The sequence below is a fragment of the Notolepis coatsorum genome (assembly GCF_963971535.1).
Source record: "Notolepis coatsorum genome assembly, chromosome: 14".
NCBI classification, from domain to species: Eukaryota; Metazoa; Chordata; class Actinopteri; order Aulopiformes; family Paralepididae; genus Notolepis; species Notolepis coatsorum.
Genome location: NC_140178.1, coordinates 44,484,510 through 44,506,599, shown reverse-complemented (window position 1 = coordinate 44,506,599; position 22,090 = coordinate 44,484,510). Strand labels below are relative to the sequence as shown.

Genomic DNA, 22,090 nt, shown 5'->3' with positions numbered 1-22,090 from the left:
TTTATTATTATTATAATTTTTTTGGCTGGTGACACACATTACAACACGTGTGTGTGTGTGTGTGTGTGTGTGTGTGTGTGTGTGTGTGTGTGTGTGTGTGTGTGTGTGTGTTAAGGCTGTCCCCGAAGCCTGTTTTGGGGATTTCAAAATTTCAAAATAATATACATATATATATATATATATATAAATAATTTATATCCTCAAACTAAATCCTCAATTTGAATAAAGTGATTAATCTGATTAAATTAGTCTCTTTTTTATTAAATCAACTTTCTTTAACACTTTCAGAGCCCTTGCTTAACCTTGATTTACCCGTTGAATGCCACCATCCACTTCAATGTTAAAAACGCCTAATCTATGTTTTAAATTATGGCTATGTGTCTAATCTGCCCATCGCTTTATCAATGACTCGTTTGCAGTCAACATTGTCGAAGCGGATTGTTTTTTTATCGGTTCATTTTCGTTTTATAGCATTTTGAAAAGCCCTCGTTTTCAAGGAAAATATAAAGATTCCATGATAAAAGACATTTACTGGAATATTCTAGAATACACAAAAACGTTGTCATTTTTCTGCCTATTTATGAATCGTTTTCAAATAAACGCTAGATTATATGTGTACGTATGCACGCTATGGACGCGAGCTGAAAAATCGATTATCTTATTTCCTCATCAGCGATCTCGCACACACAGACACATCACACATAGGGCAAACGCTGAGATATCAGCGAATACAACTCTGATTATCCCAAGACTGGTAAAATAGATTCCTTACCTCAGATCAGATGTTCTCCAAAAAGATCATTCCAATTCCTGATCGCCATTCCAAATATCGATCACGCTTATTGATTGAGTATTGGCTGCTGTGAATATATATTCCAGGCTGATTCCCGTCCCGCGATGACTTCCATGTTGATCAGACTTCTTGCCAGCACAAGGAACCAGCTGGCTCCGCCTCTACATATCTACAGATCCCAGATCAGTCTAAGCGACTGACCTGCAGTTACACAGGGATAGACGATAGGGGGCGCTTTTTTCCATTCTGAGCTCCTGTAGGAGCTGGTGTACCAACGGGAGACTCGGTTGATGAAATATGATTTCAGATCGCTAATAAAACAATAAAACGATATTTGTCGTCGTCGGCACTCAGTGGGGGGGGCTAATAAAATTAGATATGTCGTCCGTGGCACTGAAAGGGTTAATGAATATAACTCAGCAGTTTTTTTTATACTATAATATTAGTGTAGCCTAATCTTTATCTGCAACTGTGAGGGAAAACCCCATTAGTTTAAACAGAATGAATAGACACATAAAAAATAATAATAATAATAATAATAATAATAATAATAATAATAATAATAATAATAATAATAATAATAATAATAATAATAATAATAATAACATTCGGGCTCAGCCTTAATGTGTGTGTGTGTGTGTGTGTGTGTGTGTGCGTGTGTGCTCGTGCATGTGTGTGCTCGTGCGTGTGTGTACCGTGTCGGTGGGACCTAGCCTCAGGGTCTGAGTGGGACAGCAGGCACATACTGAGTTTCTGCAGAAAACCACAACAAGCTGAGTTTAAACCTGGGTTCCTGTAAGAGAAAAAGAGAGAAAGAGAAAGAAGAGAAAAAGAGAGTGCAGAGAGAAAAAGAGAGAGAGTAGAGAAGGGTGGGGGGGTCAGAGTGGGAAAAAACACATTACTACATATCATCTAAAGTAAAATGCATGATGGTGAAACTCTGAAGCGTGAACCGTGAGAGAACAGGAAGTGTGTTAACTCAGGCCTTTCAACTCCTGTTTCAGTTTCATTACAGTTCAGAGTGAAACAACCAGCAAGCCAGCTAGAGGTAACACTGAACACACAAGTAAAATAAATAAATAATATGGGGCGTGGCTGAGCATTCAATGGAGATGGTCGCTTAGCTTTGTAGCTCCCACATTTTTACCCATTTTTATAGCTTTTTACGACCAACGTCTCCATTTTTATATTCACACTGTTGAAGATAAGTCGGGAGTGAACTTTTTTATAGAACGAAAGACAAATAATACCACGAGAATCTAAGTGTAGTTTGTCTCGTGCAACGTGTGGTGTGAAGACGGCGGAGGCTGGTCTAGCTCCGACAGAGAAGATGGCGTTGGTTTCGGATTAACCTCTTTGGGTTACAAAGATTGTAGAAAGACAAAAGAAGATGTTTGAACTGGCCAGTGAACATAAAAAGAGGAACAAACGAAGACATTTGAGAAGATGGCTGAAGAGCAAACATTTTTATTTTATAAGATACAACATACTTTAATGCCACATAACTATGGTTGGTGGTAATCGTTTGCGGTACAGCATGTTATTTAAGCACTGGGACATCAACATGGAACATCAAACGCCCCCCTCCCACCTCCAAATCCCCACAATAAATACATAAATACCAGTGGCGAATTCTCAGGGCCTTCAAGGTATTCAGAGAAGGCCCTGTGAGCCTCAGAAGAAAGAAAATATGAATTTTAAAAATTACTTTTTTAATTTTAATTTTTTAATTTTTTTTAATCAAATGTATTAAAATAGTTTGTGTCGCTAATCTGTTAAAACCGCACTGTTTCACTCGCCATAGTTGTTTTCGACCCATTCACTGCGCATTAGAGCGTTTTTGTACAGGAGAAAATAACAGCCAATCGGAGATTTCTTTTCACAAGTCTCTGGGCAGACTTTCCTCCATCGGGTATTCTAGCTCGACCTGCCCAATAAACCTTAACAGGAGCCCAGGTGTGGAGTGACAGTTTGATCAGCCAATCACATTTGGAGCTGTAGTCAATGGGCGTAGTCTTTTAGATGCCAAAGTATTCTAGAGTCTGGCTGCGTCGGCCAATCAGAGCGCAAAACGGCAAACGCGAGTGAGTGAACTATCAAGCAAGACAACACGAGATAAACTGAAACATGGCAGCAGCAAATGATACCGTCGATGTTGTTGCGGATTTATTAACAGTTCCCTTTTCAAGAAGAACATTCAATGAAAAGATGGACATTGTCAAAAAAGGGCGCCCAACCCCAGAAGGACTGGAAATCAGCCAGGCATCAAAGGCCGGTTACGAGCGACATTTCCAGGCTAGCAATTGGGAACGGTACCCCTGGATGACTGGCTCGGTTTCACGGAAGAAGCTTTTCTGCTGGGAATGTTTGTTGTTTGGGACCGACAAGGGTGCGTGGAACTTTAGAGGCTTCGATAACCTTACCTGTTTAACAAAGTCTGCACAAAAGCATGAAGGCTCGGCAAGTCACCTTAAGGCAACAATTAGTCTGAAAACATTTGGAGACGCAAGGATTGATTTACAGCTGGATGAACAGAGACGGAGAGAAACAACGATGCACAACGAAAAGGTCAAAAAAAATCGGGAGATTTTAAAACGGCTCATACACTGCATGGTTTTCCTAGGGAAACAGGAGATGGCTTTCAGGGGCCATGATGAGAGTGGAACATCTTTGAACCGGGGGAATTACCTGGAGCTTTTGTCATTTTTAGCAGAATATGATCCAGCTTTGCACTACCATCTGACCACTTCCAAGGTATTTATTGGAACCTCAAGTCAAATACAGAACGATTTGATAAGTGCTGTTGCTGATGTGATGAATGACGAAATTAAAGAAGAAATAAGGAACGCGTCATGTGTAGCTCTAATGCTGGATGAAACGTCTGATGTGAGCAATGCTGCACAGCTGTCAATTGTTCTTCGTTATGTAACAGACGGTGGCGTAAAAGAGAGGTTCATTAAATATGTGGATGTGTCGGGGGGCAAAACAGCAGAAGAGGTTGCAACCCTGGCTCTTAATTTCTTGGAGGAATATGCATGCACAGATAAACTTGTAGCGCAGTGTTACGATGGTGCACCTGTTATGGCCTCGGGACTAAACGGTGTCCAAGCCAAAGTGAAGGAAAGGGTCCCCGATGCGCTTTTCATACACTGTTATGCACATGTCCTTAATTTAGTTTTATCTCAAGGTGTAAAAAAAATTCAAGAATGCAAAATCTTCCTCTCACACCTGTCTTCCATGGCCGCGTTCTTTACTAAATCGCCCAAACGTACGCAAGTGCTTGACCAGATGTGTCAAAGGCGACTGCCACGAGTTGCACCAACTAGGTGGAATTTCACATCAAGATTGGTTTGCACTGTATAACAGAAAGATGCTCTTAAGGACGTGTTCCAGTACATAGTTGACCACCATGAGGAATTTGACGATACTGCTACAGGCGGTGCTGATGCTCATATATCATACTTGAGCACCTTTGAATTTAGCTTTTTAATTTCAACATTTTACGAAATGTTTTCCCATGCAGATGTTCTTTTTGACATTTTGCAGAGCAAGTCATTTGACATGCAGTTTTGTTTGGCTCGGGTGGACGAGTTTTGCATTCGCATTGAGGAGCAGAGGCCACGTTTTGAGCAACTCTATGACGAGACAGTGAACACCACCGGTGTGCCACCTGGGCGCAGAGCGTGCGGAGATCCACGTACATACTACAAGAAGGTGCATGATGGCATTATTGACAATATTCTAAATCAAATGACAACTTGTTTTAAAGATCACGAAAAGCTTTCATTCCTTTCCCTTCTGGATCCCACGCAGTTCACCATCTACAAGAAAACGTTCCCTGAAACTGCTTTCACAAGCCTGACTGACAGCTACGGGCCGCGTTTTGACTTGCCACGGCTGAAAACCGAACTCGGTGTCATGTATTCTATGGCAGATTTTCAGGGAAAGGACCCATCTGACCTTCTTCTATTTCTTCAACAACAAAAAACTCAGTGAAAGCATGAAGCAGCTATATAAACTGACGTGTTTAGTTGTAACTATCCCTGTCACCACCTCAACCGTGGAAAGGACATTTTCTGCCCTCAAGCGCATTAAAACATATCCGAGGAATACAACCGGACAAGCCCGACTCTCTGCATTATCCTCCATGTCAATTGAAAAAGAAATGCTCCTGGATCTGAAAAGGACTGATCAGCTGTATGACCGGGTCATTGAAAAGTTCACCCAAACGGACAGGAGGATGGATTTCGTCTTCAGGTGAACCACGTCAAAATGGTGAGTGAAACAAATTAATTTATATTGATTATATTGATCTGCCGCTGCGCATTTTATTTCCACACAAATATATGTCTGTCTTGAAATATTGGCTGGGCTGCTGTGCGTTTCATTTGGTAATTCTTGACTTGATCTTTCTTTGCATACCGTAACTTCCCTCTAAGCACAATTTGAATTGTATTAAAATAGTTACATTTGTTTCGTTGTTGAGTCACCATGCATGTCTAATAATGACAACTCGCTGGGAGGCGGAGATCGGCATTGGTTTCAGCGATCACGCAACGTTGAACCACTCTCTCGACTCTCTGCTTTCTCAATTCTTCGCTTGATATAATTAATACAAATGTCCAATATAACGGAATTCGTTAGCTCATACAAATGTGATTATAACAGACTGCTGTTTAGTGTCGGGCCGACTGCCCACAGAACGGTCTATTTTATTTCAAGTCAGCAGCAGCAGCACGGAGTATCGAGGGACTTATTTTATTTGGAATATAATATTAATAATATATAATATTATGAAGGCCCGGTTAACTCCGGTACGCTTCGCCACTGATAAATACATAGAGTACACAGTAACATATAACAAGTCTGTGTTGGAAACTGGCGTAATTTAAGGGAAGGCGGAGAGATTGACTTAATTTGCGCATATGTTGTATCGGGTTCCTGAGGTTCTTGGTGAGAAATGCACAGGGGATCAAAGTATTATTATTATGTTGTTGTGCTTTCTAAACTGCGAGCTACATGACAGTTTGTTTCCACCCAATAAGATAAGATAAGATAAGATAAGATATTCCTTTATTGATCCCCTTGGGGTAATTCAGGCATCATATCAGCATGGGGGAGGGGGAGGGGAGGTACAGGTAGTAAAAACAAGCAGTGTAAACAATATAACAAATCAATATAATTAACTAACTAACTAACTGAAGTATACAGTATTCACATAAGGTGCAGTATGTATAAGGTAGTATTATTGTCCTTTTAAGTTCCTAGTAGTTGTAGTTGGTAAACGAGTCAGGTGTCCCCCTGCCCCCCCCCCCCCTCTATGGCGAGCTGCTAGGGCTGGACTTCTGGACTTGAACTTTGTGTTGCACTGTATCCATGTCCCCAACCACCGCACTTTCACAGTCTTATTGTTGTCTCACTGTTATGTCCTGTCTTGCACTTTACTTAAAATTATTTATTTACTGTTGTATTGTTCTTAATTGGGAAAAAAAGTATGCACTGTAATGCCAAAACACGTTCCTTTTTGTACATGTATGAAATGGCGAATAAAGTAATCTGAATCTGAATCTGAATCTGAGTTGGATGTCTGGCAGCAGTCCCTGCCCACTGTTGTGGAGCCTGGTGGCCACTGGTATGAAGGACTGGCCGAGGTGGTTAGTTGAGTGTCGGGGGGGTATGAGTCTGTGACTGAACTCAATGGTGAGTCGCCTGGTGGTAAAATTATGAGAGCGAGTTATTTCATGTTATTACATGGCGTTTTAACATTCGCCGAAATGCTTGATTGTGATTGGTCAATAGCCCCCGACAGCGGTGAATAATTTTTCGATAACCACCGGTGATTATTGTTTTTCGCAGCTGGAGTAATCAAGCCCACTGACACACACTGTTTCAGCTGCTCAGCATATGCACAGCTGCATTCAGTCATCAGTGCAAGCTGCCGGCGATGACAGCGGGAGCGACAGAACAGAACTGCGTCTGCATTTGATTTCGTAAAATGAATTAGGTATATTGTTAGTAAGTTAGCCATGTAATAAGCGGGATAATGTATAGCCTATACTCGGTCATTGTAGCAAAATAATTTACCTTCACTGACGTTTAAAACACCTCGGCGCGGCGCCTCTGTATTTTAAACTCTGTGTCGGTCAATTATTTTGCGACAATGACCTCGTAGCTATACATTATCCCTTACTTGTGTGCTTAGTTAGCTTCTATCTAGATGGCTGGTTGGAATGGAGTTTGTTCTGTGTGGTCACTGTATGTTGCGTTTGGGATTCCATCTTAACATGGGGCAGTTAGTTATTCTTTTTTGAAAGGTTGTCGGACGCAAGAGATGACACGGGAGAGCGTATGGAACGATGATGTGTGACTAGGCTTAATGTGCCTTGGCGTCCACTGGTCAGAGCCATATACTGTATGTTTGAGTTTAAGACAGCTGGCAGGTTCTATTGTTTCTAGTCTGTCTCAGGCCCAGCACTAATATAAATGTTATTTTAGCTAAGGACATATAACATAATGTGTGCTCCAAATATATTGAGTCACTAAGGGACAGTAATAATGTTTTATTTTGATCATGTGCAGACTAGTTTAGATAAATTATTAGATATTGTCTGAGATGTTGGGTCATATATTTAGTTATTTTTAGTTATTATGAGGATTTTTATTTCATTCTTCTAATTTATTGTATTTCTTTTTTTTATTCCAGGGGTCCAGGCCACAACATTATACCTGTGAATTTGACTGTACTTCGAATATGCCTTAAATGTATATCTTTCAATGCCAGCGGTATAAATATTCCACATAAGAGAACAGTCCTAGAATTTTTATGTAGGAGGGATGTGCATTTGGCCTAGCCCCTTTCGTGACTGTGATGCACCGAGTGATTCCACAGTCACTTCCTAGCCCATAGCCAACCAACCTAGATTTACCATGAAGGACTGGTTCTGCCAGAACCGTTCGTTATACAAGTATCACAGAGAAATTTCAAAGGTACTCACAGTTGCACGAGAAACTCTGTCCAAAACCCTCGTGCAACTGTGAGTATGTTTGAAATTTCTCTGTGATACTTGTAACGAACGGTTCGGGCAGAACCAGTCCTTCATGGTAAATCTAGGTTGGTTGGCTATGGGCTAGGAAGTGACTGTGGATTCACTTTGGGCTACATTTTGCCATGATGCAGGAATCACACTTGCTTCGTGGTGACGTACGTCGCTTTGCAAACAAATCTTACCACTTAATTGCATCTGCTTCTGCGGCTACTAAATCAAAGGGAGTCTTAGTGCTATGTAAAAGGAATTTTAAGTTTGATTTTATTGATACATGGACTGATACGGAGGGGCGGAAAGATCCGGTTAGATGGTAAAAGCATTGCTTTGATCTCGGCTTATACACTGAATACATTTTTTGGTTTTACGACCTGCTTACCAAAACTGTGCTTGACCTGGACAGTGACCGTCTGGTGGTAGGGGCTGAATTTAATGAAGTGTTGGACAGCGGCATGGATAGAACAGGCATGTTGGAGGGAGGAGACCAGCGACTTGCCTCTGAAGCATTAAGGGGTTGGGCAGACCATACCGGTGTGATATATGTCTGTACCACAATCAACCAGTATTATTAGGATTATTAAGGATTATTCTTTTTTCTCAGCTACACATAAATCATTCTCCAGAATAGATCTATTTAAAATGTATTTTTATAATGTACTCAATGTACCTTTTATATACCGGTTACTTGGTCAAACCGTACAATTCTTTTTTGATCAGTTGCCATGAGGCCTGCACTTAATAGAGCCCCTAGATGGCACTTTAATTCCTCGTTGTTACGTAATGAATTATATAGGACAGAAATGTAATCTAATTTGAAATAATTTTTAGAGTTCAACAAAAAGTTGGTTTATGTTTCCCCCCCTTAACACATTCCCTGCCACGCAATTTGAGCATATTATACCCAGTGGTGCGTTATTGAAATCATCTGGGGTTGCACGCACCTAATGGCGCCACGTGCACGCGCGCTGCCGGCGCGCGCGCGCGCTCCCGCGAATGCGCATTTAATGTCCCCTCGCTTGAGCACAGACTAAAGACAGTGCCTAATTGCCTCTACGAATGGAATGTAACACATGTCATTCACAACAAGTTAGGTGTGAATGTATCTGAGAACATATTTAACACACCTGACGACCGGCACTATTGATATGCAAATAGCGAGTACTTATCTGGGGTTGCACGAGTGCAACCCCGTCCCATGAAGAACGCATGCCTGATTATACCACTCTCTGCCAGCACTGTAAGCCTATGGAGATGTTCACCTTCTTTGCAGGGCTATAACTTTTTAAATTGTATTGATAAATTGACATTACTATGGCCCATTCAACATCGATTATCTATCGTTCAGGATGTAGGAACGTTTTACTTTTTCATTCATAGATTCATACGAAAATACCGTCTAGAATATAAATATGTTTTTATCGTTTTCTGCAGTAATTCCTAGAACGTGAGATATAGGCATAAACGCATATAGATTATCAAATGCCGTTTGTTGGCGATACACGCTATATTAAAAATGTCAACTGTACATGATCCTAAACGTTATGACTGATCATGCGCGGATGAACGGGGGGGGGGGGGGTCGTTTATAATTCCGTGATCGTCGGTAAATGCTTTATGTAGTATGGGTGATATATTAATCAGAGCAGTTTGCATGGATAATAATAAACAAACGTGCTGAAAATGACGTCAGTGTCCTCTTACCGTTCGATGATGAGACTGGAGGAAAAAGATCCCACTTATTTGATGCAATCTCCTAAATCCATTTCCGGTTTGTATAATCATAATAAACTGCCAAATCGTATCGATTATTGCGTTATGGCAGCGATCGCTACACACAGACGTGTGTATACAGTCCTGCAACAATATGCGAGTGCCGGACGCATTTCCCAGACGCACCGAGATCGACTCGTCCATTTCCGGTTTGGCAACTCGCCGATCATCCACCAGGCGGCAGTATTGAAGCGTTGCAGAGTTGTGCATGCTCCCACTGCATCAGACGAGGCTCCGTGAGGGAATTATGAATAACATTGCGAAAAAATTAAATATGATCTCAATAACGTCGTACGCCGTGGATTGGCAGAATTCGCATAAACTTGAAACACGTAGTAAGCCGTTTCCGGCGTGGGATGTGTTAAAAAAGATTAACTGGATTCTGAAACACCATTGAGTTTCTCCTGCACATAGTCATCTATTGGCCCTGAAACGTAGAACAAATTTGCATTTTTCTGTCATTTTTAGTATTCAAAATAAATGTTGTATTATATGAAGAGTTGTATAGGTTTTTTCTTTTTTAATAATGTTAAATTAGAGCGTCTAACAGAGTCCGAAGAGCTGAATATGGATATCACACTCCAAGAAAAAAGCATTTTTATGAAAAAAGGAAAATCCTCAGGCTCTGATGGGATCACATAACTTGAACACACCAGCGGCAGTTCATTCATTGGATGCGATGAAGGCCTTTTGTTATGGATAGTGTTGGTGGAGGACCCAATTTCTGAACAGGACGAGTAGAGAATAGGCAGACGGTAGAACGAGACGTGGAGCCAGGGATGAAGTGTAGTAAAAAATGTCTTTACTTCAAAAAGGGTAGCAAACAAAACAAAGAATCTCATAAACGAGAGCAGGTACAAAAACAAACAGAAAACCACAGCAGAGCTGGTAAGGGAAGGCACAAACTAATCTACAAATTAAACACTAACAAAACGAGACTGTAAACACAAAAACAAAAATGAAAACAAACAACACTAACACTGGGAACACTTACTATACGGGGAGAGCATAAGCAACATCAACAGCAGACAGACGTGGACACCAAACATCAAACAGGCGTGGGCAAGGCAATTAGCAAAACGAGACATACAAGGGGAGGGAGAACAACCAGAAGGAAACACACAAGAAAAGACTAAAACATAACGAGACAAAATAACAATAGTTACACAGACACAGGGGACAACACTAGACTAGACAACGGGGATTAGCACAGATAGCAGATACACAGGGAGCAGAGTAGTGAACATGACAGACAGTACATTAGCAGGGGTAAGGCTAAGAGAATTATCAAGGACTCCAGCCACCCAAACAACTGCCTCTTTGAACTGCTGCGGTCAGGCAAGCGATACCGGAGTCTCATGGCAAGCACAGAAAGACTCAGAAGAAGCTTCTATCCCCAGGCCATCAGGTTGCTCAACGAACAATAACACTATGCAACAACCATCAAATGCACTCACAGCACACACATCCACAAGCACACACTCACTTTAAACAAACAACACACTGCAGCACCCACTCTCCACACTTTAGAACACCTAGACTAGGGCTGGGCGATAAAACGATAACGATAACTATCGCGATAAATTATTTCCTCGAAATAAACATGAAACGTGGTCGCACAGTTTCGATATATCGATTTTCCAAGCTTGGATATGAGCACGCACTAACAACCAATCGGTGAAGGAGATGGCCGAGAGCGAAGGAGACCAGGAAGGAGACCCAGAGGTAGCACTCACTCAACAACAAGGCTTGCTAGGCTAATTAGCTTGCACGGCGATGTTTTATATATTTACGTGCCGAGTATGTGTGCGGCGTGAATTCTGAGGCCACGTTCATAGTAGTGTGTGGTATACAATGGACGTCGTTTCAATATATTGTGGCGGAAGAGAGTATTTTAGTGTCATATTGAGCACATTGTCATGGAATACACCGCTTAGGAACAACAGGCTGGCTAGGATAACTAGCTTGCACGGCGATGTTTTATATATTTACGTGCAGAGTATGTGTGCGGCGTGAATTCTGAGGCCACGTTCATAGTAGTGTGTGGTATACAGTGGACGTCGTTTCAATATATTGTGGCGGAAGAGAGTATTTTAGTGTCATATTTATTACATTGTCATGAGATATTCCGCTTGTCGGCTAACTGCTAACGTGCGCGGACTGATGACGACATCAACTCGACTCGAGACATTCGCAGCAGCATAAGAAGTTAATTAAACTTGACATACATTATATCGACGATAATTATCGATATCGAATTATATGAAAATAATTTTATAATTTTATCACGATAACGTTTTTGGTCATATCGCCCAGCCCTAACCTAGACACACTTTATATTTATTGGCAAAGAATTTGCACTACAACCCATACCTCAGTACACCTTACTGTAAATTGTACCTAAATTGTACCTCATCCCATTTCTGCTTTGCACTATATAGTATATTGCATAGTGTTACAAAGGGTCAGATTAAACCAAATATATATATTTATTGCTTGATATCCCTTGGATAATATTTGTATATCGTCTGATATCCCTTGTATATTCTTTGTACATATACACGGAATATCCCTTTACCTAGGTACAAGCCAGACCATAATATTCGTTCTCCTATTGGACAGCGACCCCTAGGCGCCAACGGCCATACCCCCAAGTTCGAGTTCAAAGACACCGCCAAGACATGTCTCAACATGTCCAGGTTTGCGCAGTAATACGAGACAGAACTGAGGTTGGCACTAGATAATTCACCTTACGTATAAATACGGCGCAGGTGGAAACAGCAGCACTTAGTCCACAGTTCATTCAGTTCATCATTCGTTCAAAGTAACGTTAAGTCTTATCCCAAAGTTGAAGCCTTCACCACGAGTCAACGACCAAGTGAAGTGAGCAACTTTGCGTCTAAATAGAGCACTTATAATATGTGCGAATAGGATAGTAAAAGTGTCAGAGTTTGGTGAAATAACGTCAAGTTCAACATAGTTAATGTGAAGTATAGTGCACAGGAGAATCTACACCGGCGAATGCAGAGCCTTTTCCGGCTGGATTATATTGCTTTTGGTACTGTGGCTGCTGGAGCAGAGAACCGTCTACCCCACTGCTGTGTGGGATCAACCCGTGAGGAGCATCACTCGAGCCCGTCTCTAGGAAGAGGCTGGCTGGCTTTCATCCATGCTGTCGCGCATACTGGATTATAGCTGCTGCTTTTGTCTGCCGATCGAGGGGAGTATATGTACCGACTCCCGTAGCTGGAGCTTATTGATTCCTCGTTGATCCAGACTTTTGCATCCGAACATTCCTCTCCCCTGCTGGCTTACAACCGGAGGGAACCCCCTTAGTATCTCCAGCTGACTACGAGTGTACCTTATGTAATTCTTATGCTACAGGTGGTATTCAATTATACCCATCTTAATATGCTCATGGACTTACGCTCTTGACCTACTTAAGTGTTCTTCGCCATATAAGCGCAATTCATAATTCTCAATATTGTAACCTATTGGTGCTGCTTTAATAATAAATACTTCTAAATATAACTTTCCTTGTTAAGCTGTATTCTTGTGTGGGTGTTCACCATATATACCGTGTACTGTATGGCCAGTAATTAAAGTACATAACTAAGTAGTGGTTTAATAATACCATACTCTCAATACAGTCAGGGAATTGTACCCCTCAGTTACACATAGTATATTGTATGGTAACTCAGTTACTTCTATTCTGCATTGAACATTGTACATATGTACATACTGAACACTTGTGTCTACGTACGTGACTTCTATTTTTTACATTCTATTTTTTACATGCTATACTTATTTTATTTCATACTTATCTTTTTTGTCTAGCACAGTCTCTGGAGCGTAACAGAAAGAAGCATTTTGTATAAAAGTATTCTGTACTTCTGTATGACAACTATTAAAGAAACTAAACTAAACATTAACACTTTCCGTGCCAGTCCTATATACCCCGTTGTGTGCCACCGCTCTATTCAATGACAGAGCTCTCACATTTGTGAACGCATAAACTATATATTAAATTATGTGTCTAATACGACCGTCGCTTATCAATGACTTGTTTGCAGTCAACATTGTCGAAACAGATTGTTTTTTAATCGGTTCATTTCCGTTTTATACCATTTTGAAAAACGCTAGTTTTTTTGAAACTTTCAAAAAAATAAAAAGATTCTGCAGGAATCACATTGTCATTTTTCGGCCTATTTATGAATCGTTTTCAAATAAACGCTAGATTATCGATAGTATATGTGTACTTATGCACGCTATAGAAGCGGGCTGAAAAATCCATTATCTTATTTCCTGATCAGCACACACACACACACATATGGGACACGTTGATATATAGGTGAAAACAGCTCTGATTATCCCAATACTGGTAAAATAGATTCCTTACCTCAGATCAGATGTTCTCCAAAAAGATTATTCCAATTCCTGATCGCCATTCCAAATATCGATCGCATTTATTGATCCAACACTGGGTGGTCGAAAGACATATTCCACGCTGTTCTGATGGTGGGCAATAACTGGGATCGTCTCCGGTTACTTGCCTGACAAGTAAAATGTGGAATCCGGACAATTTTTTCCCCATGCGTTTCATTCAATCCAATCCAATGGGGTGCAGTACCATCCGGAGAGACGATAGGGGCTGTATTTTCCCTGTTCGAGCTCAGACAGATCCCCACTGGTAATGTGAGGCTATATTGATGAAAAATTAATGGAAATCGATAATAAAAAAAATAACGATTAAACTACGAGATTTCTCATCGTTGGCACTCAACGGTTGGCATGAACTAACGAGTTTCCCGTTGTTGGCATTGAAAGTATTAATGATTACAGACAATACCAGGCATGAATGAATAACAGAGGTCAACAGAGTTAGTAGCGGCAGTTGCCCACTAGATGGCAGCAGAGGTTAGTTTATCAGGGGATGGCAGTTCATGAGGCCAGGATGCCTGAATATTTTCCACAACAAAGTTAGTGTTTCAAGTTCAAGTTCAAGTTCAAGTTCTTTAATAGTTGTCATACAGAAGTACAGAATACTTTCATACAAAATGCTTCTTACTGTTACGCTCCAGAGACTGTGCTAGACAAGATAGTATCAAATAACATAATAACATAATATAGCATGAATTTAGAAGAAGAAAATGAGGTCACAGTTGTTCGGTATAGACATATGTACAATGTTCTGAGTTACCATATAATATACAATACACAACTATGCAGTGTACTAATGTACAGTACTATCTAGTGCAAAGCAGAAATGGGATGAGGTACAATTTTAGGTACAATTTACAGTAAGGTGTACGAGTTGTAGTGCAATCCTTCATCCATAAATATAAAGTGTGGGGAGTGGGTGCTACAGTGTGTTTGTTTAAAGTGGGTGTGTGCTATAAAGTGTGTGTAGTGGGTGCTACAGTGTGTTTGTTTAAAGTGAGTGTGTGCGTGTGGATGAGTGTGCTATGTGTGTTTGGTGGTTGTTGTTGTGTAGTGTTCATTCATTGTTCGTTTAGCAGCCTGATGGCCTGGGGATAGAAGCTACTTCTGAGTCTTTCTGTGCTCGCCTTGAGACTCCTGTATCGCTTGCCTGACGGCAGCAGTTCAAAGAGGCAGTTGTTCGGGTGGCTCGAGTCCTTAATAATTCTCTTAGCCTTCCCCTTGCAACGCTTGTAGTAAATGTTCTGGAGGGTGGGGAGCCCCCCTCCAATTGTGCGTTCGGCTGAACGTGTCACTCTTTGTAGTCTGCTTTGGTCTTTTGCAGTGCTATTCCCAAACCAGGAGGTGATGTTGCCGGTCAAGATGCTCTCTATTCCGTGTCTCTGATTGGCCAGGTCATGTGACATGTATGCCCAATCGTGGGACCGCAAGTTTTTGGATGGTTAAGCTTAGGCGCTCTTTCGAAGTTGGTTAAGGTTAGTTTGTCTTAGAGCATGGCGATAGAACGCCTGCCCTGATTCCAAACTCTAACCTTAACCAACTGCGAAAGAGTCGCCTAAGCTTAACCAGTGATAAACTAGGCGTTAGTTAGTTTGCAGGCTGTTCGACCCGGAAATAGGCGCAGAACTTGCCGTCCCACGATTGGCGCACATGTCACATGACCTGGCCAATCAGAGCGCAAAACTCGAACGCGGAAACACAAGTTTGTTGTGGAAAGTATAGACGCGGCCAGGATGGACAGGAGGGGAGGGGGGAGCAGCAGAGGAAGACCTCAGTCCTCAGGACAGGTGGACCCTTACACCTTTGATAATTTAGAATGGTCAATTCTCAGTGCTCTGGGATTTGGCACACCATTTATTGACATTGTTGTAGCCAATTTGATGATTTTACTGTGGTCACTTTATTGTATGAAGGTGCTGTGTTATTGTGAAGGTGCTATTGAGATTATTGACTAATTAGCTGGGCAGGTGGCATAGGCTGGGCTCAGATGATCTCGGGCACAGCCTATTTGTATGTGTGTCACAGGTGCGCAGCGGGAGGGAATTGGGGAAAGTCACAGGGAAGCCACACAGTTTTTCAACCGTGTGTGTTTTGTTTGTTTTCAGTTGTTTTGAGTTATTTTCAGGTTTATTTAGCAACACTAGTAATTTGTTTAGGTTACAGTTTAAACACAGAGTTTATGTTATGCTTTGCTTTTTCCACTCTGGAAGCGAAAATAAAACTTTTAAATGCACTCAACGAGAAGACCTGATTTACTATCAACAAGCACCACGCGTTGGAAAGAGCTTCGTACCATATTCCCTCACTGGCATCTTTTTGTTGTTCGGTTGCCCTTATAGACATGATCATGGTTCTCTACAATAACCCGGCTGCCATGAGCCTGACGGGTAAGGTCTGCTCTCCTCTCTTCCCCAACGCAAGAGGTTCGCACCAGGGTTGTCCTCTTAGTCCTTTTCTGTTCACGATTTCCCTTGAACTGCTGGCTCAAAATGTTACCTTATTTTATTCAACACAATGTACAGTGTGCATCCAATTTAGTCTCTCAATAGAACATCTCATCTTCAAGAGATTTGCTGTGTGTGTGTGTGTGTGTGTGTGTGTGTGTGTGTGTGTGTGTGTGTGTGTGTGTGTGTGTGTGTTCTACCATGGTGGCCTGGAGGCCTGCTTTGTTATTGAGTGTCCCCTGTTGAAGGGTATTGAACAACGAGACAGATGACACAGAATGAGTCCGTCCATCTTCCTCTCTCTCTCTCCATTAAGACAGCCATGTCAGCGCTTTATCTGTCTGGGAGCATTACAGCTGCTGCCACACACCACACCACACGGAGCGAGTGTGAGGGAGTGAGAGAGAGAGTGTGCATGTATCGCAAAAGAAAGTGTGTGTGTGTGTATGTGTGTGTGTGTGTGTGTGTGTGTGAGGGAGTAAGAGGGATAAAGACAGATAATTTATCACAGAAATATATATATAGAGAGAGAGAGAGAGAGAGAGAGAGAGAGAGAGAGAGAGAGAGAGAGAGAGAGAGAGAGAGAGAGAGAGAGAGTGTGTTACCTGTTCCCTGAACAGAGGAGAGCTTTGTGTTCTACAGCCAATCTGTAGAAACCAGAGGATGCTGGAGAGCGGAGGAAGAGTGGGATGAAGGGGAGAGGGATGAGGAGGGAGAGAGAAAGGAGGAGGAAGAGGGGGAGAAGGAGGAATAGGAAGAGAAAAGGAGTACAGGGGGAGGAGAGAAGCACCATTACACCTAAAGGTTAAATTAAAGATTAAAACAACTCAACCCCTCTTCACCTCCAACAAACATCTATCCATCCATCCAAACACCCATCCATCCATCTGCCATACATATGAACCACAACAACATACTCCTAAAAGATTATTGGGTGAAACACATCATTAGCCAGCCAATAGTGTCAGAAATAGGCCAGCAGCCCAATACCGTAAAACTGTATTTAATGGCCAGGGCATTCATGCGTTTCAACAACAGCACAACAATGAGCACACAGTGCTCATTATAGACAGGCCTTTATCTGATAAAGCATGTCTCTCTCTCTTGATCTCTCTCTCTTTGTTTAATTTCAACTAAGCAGCTAATATGTGGCACTGTATGTCTGTTGGTCGGTCAGTCTGTCTCAAAGAATTCCAAAAATATTATTTGTCACAACAACGTAGCACATGATACAGACATAAAATGTGCCACAATGATAGATATTGGTGCCCCAAGGCATCACAACAAATATTCCACCGATTGGCCAGATGGTGGCGCTGTAATAACACGTCAAAATCTACAACTTTGAATAGCCATAACTTCTAACAATGGAAGTCCGATTGACACGAAACACATGTCCGCCTATCCTTATTCTATAACTTTGCCACTGGGACCTCATGTCCCTTTTTTCCCTTACTCATCCATGGCTGTTTGCCCAGTTCTCACAAAACCTGTTATGTGGCATCTAGGGACCAACGTCTTCACATCTGTAATTCAGAGAGTTGCTCCTGGAACCCAAATCGTACGACCGCCACAACCAGTTAAATTTTGTGTCATTCGGCCACATGGCGGCACTATTCACAAACACAGCTCCTAATGCTCTGAACACTGAAATAAACGCTGAAGGCTTATACAGGCCGAGTAGTGTTGTGTAGCCTCATTGACTTTGCATTAGTTCTGTGGCTAGCCGGAGCTGCATGTATCCAGTGTGAATAACAGCATGTATTGTGCTGAGAAAGAACTCTACTGATCACTGGGAAGTAGAGAAAGGACTCTACTGATCAACATCACTAGGAAGTAGAGAAAGGACTCTATTGATCAACATCACTGGTTAGTAGAGAAATAACTCTACTGATCAACAACATCACTGGTAAGTAGAGAAAGGACTCTACTGATCAACAACATCACTGCCTTTAACACATTCCCCGCCAAAAACGAGTTTACTCATTATTGGCCGCCAATCGAATAACGCCAATAAAGAGTTTACTAGTTTTTGGGATCGTTATTTCGTTTATTCGCTATTCTATTCATAATTCATAGCTGCAGCCTCTGGTATAGTCTTCAGACCCTGTCTGAGCTGGCAGATTGTCAACACCGCCCTCTACTGCCAGGCGGAGCTATTGCATCTCATTGAAAATGGGCTTGTGTCTTTTAGGAGGTCGATCTGAGCCGAGCGGGCGGGGTTTAAATATTCAGGCGAGCCACTTCTATACAACGATGGCATCAGTAACTCCGCCCGCCCGCCCCTCATTGTGAAACAGTCGGTAGTGTGGTGCGGACCTCCACAAGCATTATTTGGAATTGCGATAAAATATTTGGATTATCTCTCTTGCATTACATCAGATACAAGGTAAGAACATCATATATGAATTTGATCGTTGATCTGACATTTATTTCTACCCCGATCACACCTATCTGTGTGGACCGTGTATGACTGTTTACCGTTGGCTGCGGTGGGGGTGGGGGGGGAGCGCCCCGCTACGACGGTCATTTCATGTATGGACAAGGAGACATAATAGTGATAATCTAGCGTTGATTTCAGGATGATTAGATAATCAGCCGAAAAATTACAACGTGATGACTGGATTACAGTGAAATGCATTTTTCTCGCCTTTTCCTGGAATTACTGAAAAACACACAAACCATACTCTATTCAAAGCGGTATAAAACGGAAATGTACGAATGAAAAAACAATCTGTCTCTGCAATGTTGACTAGAAGCAGCTCACTGAGACCCGACAGCATTATTAGACCCATAGATATAATATAAGATATATTTTAAGCACTCGCAAATGTCAGTCTAAAACTATATCCATTGAATAAAGACCTGGCAATGAATGGGGTATCAGCTCCCCCTGCTGTGGCGGTCAATGTGTTAAGTGAACTCACCAAGCTTAGAGGCGAAGAGCGGCATGAGAGCTGGGACGAGGGAGAACTGACAGGACAGGATGGAGTAGAAGCACTGGAGAACCTGGGCATTAGGAGCAGACTCACACATTCTCTACGCACACAAACAGATACACACGCACACAAATATACGAGTACACATATTGTTAATATCATTAACGCATTATACAGTATATATATACTGTATATGCCATTTCCTCATGACCACAGCCCCTACAGATGCACGTTAGGAATAGTTTAATCATTTGACAGCCCTAATATATATACATATTATTAACTGCATCTGTAGGGGTTGTGGTCATGAAAAAATAGTACAGTACTTATTGGACACAGGAGTCTTCAGTAACATTGTATGGCAATCCATTTATTCTTTGATGTAGGGGTGTCATGGTTAATCGACCTGAATCAAATAAACCATTAACACTATGATCGCCGGGGACGAGTTAAGACGTCATTCCTAGCCATGCTCATTCTGCCGAAGACGCCGTAACTCGTCTTTGATGTCAATATTTCAAAAATCTGTGATCGAAATCATATTTCCCCTCCGGAGCCCTGAGATGTACTGGTGAGCTCCACTCAACTGTCTAACGGTTCGAGAGCGCCATCTGGTGGCCGATCGGCAGATCGGCCAAGAGGGAGGGGCGCGCCAAACAGGAAGTGCTCATCCATATGTGCTCCGGGCACTCGCGATCGGTAGCCGGACTCCATCTCAACACACTGGATGATCAATCGCTCGCCCTAACTCAATAAACAATGTTATTTGGACGTATATAGTATTATACAACCTGGAAATGGTTCATCAGGATCAACATCCCATAATCGAAAACGGTCTACTCCACGCTGATCGTCCAACGGTGCGAGGAACATACGGTAAGATTCAGCGTTATTTTCTAACGTATTCCATATAAACTGCTATGATGAACATATGACCCACTCTGGATGAATCATCTAACGCTGCCCACGGAATTATAAACGATCCCCCACCCATCCGGTCATCATCAGATCATACGTAGATCATTCTAGAAGTACGTCCAGTTGAAATTTTTCATCTCGCGCCGATTGCTATCAAACTGTATTTCATCATCAATATAATGCATTTGGAGCTATAAATCAAGTTCTGGATAAAGCTGCAGAAAACGATAAAAACATACTTATACTTTAGACCATATTTTAGTATGAATATGTGAATGAAAAAGTTTAACGTTGCTACACCCTGAACAATACATATAGGACATTGAATGGGCCATAATAATGGCAATTTAGCAATAGAATTTAAAAAGTTATAGCCCTGCAAAGAAGGGGAACTTCTCCATAGACAAATAGAGCTGGCAAGGGATGGTAAATTATGAATTTAACCCATGGCGATCAAAGTGTTAATAACATTAAAAGAAATTATCAATAAAAAATTACTCCATCAGGGCTTTGAAACATTTCATTGGTGGCAGTTAAGTCTCGTCTGATGGAAACAATACTAATAATAATTTCATTCAGAAGCACCAAGAGAGGCGGCTGGGTGGCGTAGCGGAGATTGCGCTCGTCACCAATGCAAAAAACTCCGGTCTCGACTCCCCGAGTCAGTGTTGCCTCCGGCTTGGGCCAGTCATCATACTATCTCAATTGGCAGAGGTAGCGGGTGGAAAGTGTGTGTGTGTGTGTGTGTGTGTGTGTGTGTGTGTGTGTGTGTGTGTGTGTGTGTGTGTGTGTGTGTGTGTGTGTGTGTGTGTGTGTGTGTGTGTGCGTGTCTCACAGCGACAGTGGGTATGCAGACAGTATCACAGCAGCGTAGCAGACTGTGACACAGAGACTCTAGGGAGTCCTGGGCCGGTTTAGACGGAGCTGTGAACACATTCTCCTTCAGAGTGGGATCCTCTGCACACTGTTCAGCTAACCTGGACAAAAACATCACATACAGGATTTGGTAGACATGTACTGTATGTGTATATATGTGTATATACAGTATATATATATATATATATATATATATATATATATATATATATATATATATATATATATATATATATATATATATATGCATATACACATCACTGTTTTAAAGTCTGTCTACTGTTGTTTTGTTTTCTACTGTTGTCTATTGTTTTGTATTAATGCTGTAAAGTGCTTTGCTTCACTGTACATGTATGTTGATTAAACCCAATCTGTCAATAAAGATGCCTTGGCATGATATATGTAGCCTTTGTATTGTTAAAGGTGCACTGTGCAGTGTTGGGGTAATTTGCAGAGCCTGGAATTAGTTCACAAAACATTGTTACAAAACATCGTATGCCAACTGACCTGCAGGTGGCCTGGACGAAGAGCAGGCCCTGGAGTAGAAACCCTCCTGACCTCGACACCTGGCTGCTGGGCTCCACTCCTGTCAGGCGTCCCTGGAGGAGAGGAGAGGAGAGGAGAGAGGTGAGGTGAGGTGAGGTGAGGTGAGGAGAGGAGAGAGGTGAGGTGAGGTGAGGAGAGAGGTGAGGTGAGGAGAGGAGAGAGGTGAGGTGAGGAGAGGTGAGGTGAGGAGAGGAGAGAGGTGAGGTGAGGAGAGGAGAGGAATATAAGAGAAGAGAAAACACTAAGTAGAACTGTGAAAAAAGGAGAAAGAGTGAACATAATGACTAGATTCAGACAGAACCTGTTCAATCAACCCCTCTC

General features: G+C 41.9%; 1 protein-coding gene across 1 annotated transcript in view; it reads right to left on the bottom strand.

The window, feature by feature from the left end:
• mei1 (meiotic double-stranded break formation protein 1) overlaps positions 1-22,090 on the bottom strand; it is a gene marked incomplete at both ends in the record, with an annotated part of 379,667 nt that overhangs the window by 240,371 nt on the left and 117,206 nt on the right. Inside the window, 5 exons of the mRNA XM_084329092.1 lie at positions 1,489-1,586; positions 17,096-17,156; positions 19,418-19,529; positions 21,183-21,324; positions 21,731-21,822. Coding sequence (XP_084185218.1) covers positions 1,489-1,586; positions 17,096-17,156; positions 19,418-19,529; positions 21,183-21,324; positions 21,731-21,822 — 505 coding nt within the window. The remainder of the gene's footprint in view (positions 1-1,488; positions 1,587-17,095; positions 17,157-19,417; positions 19,530-21,182; positions 21,325-21,730; positions 21,823-22,090) is intronic.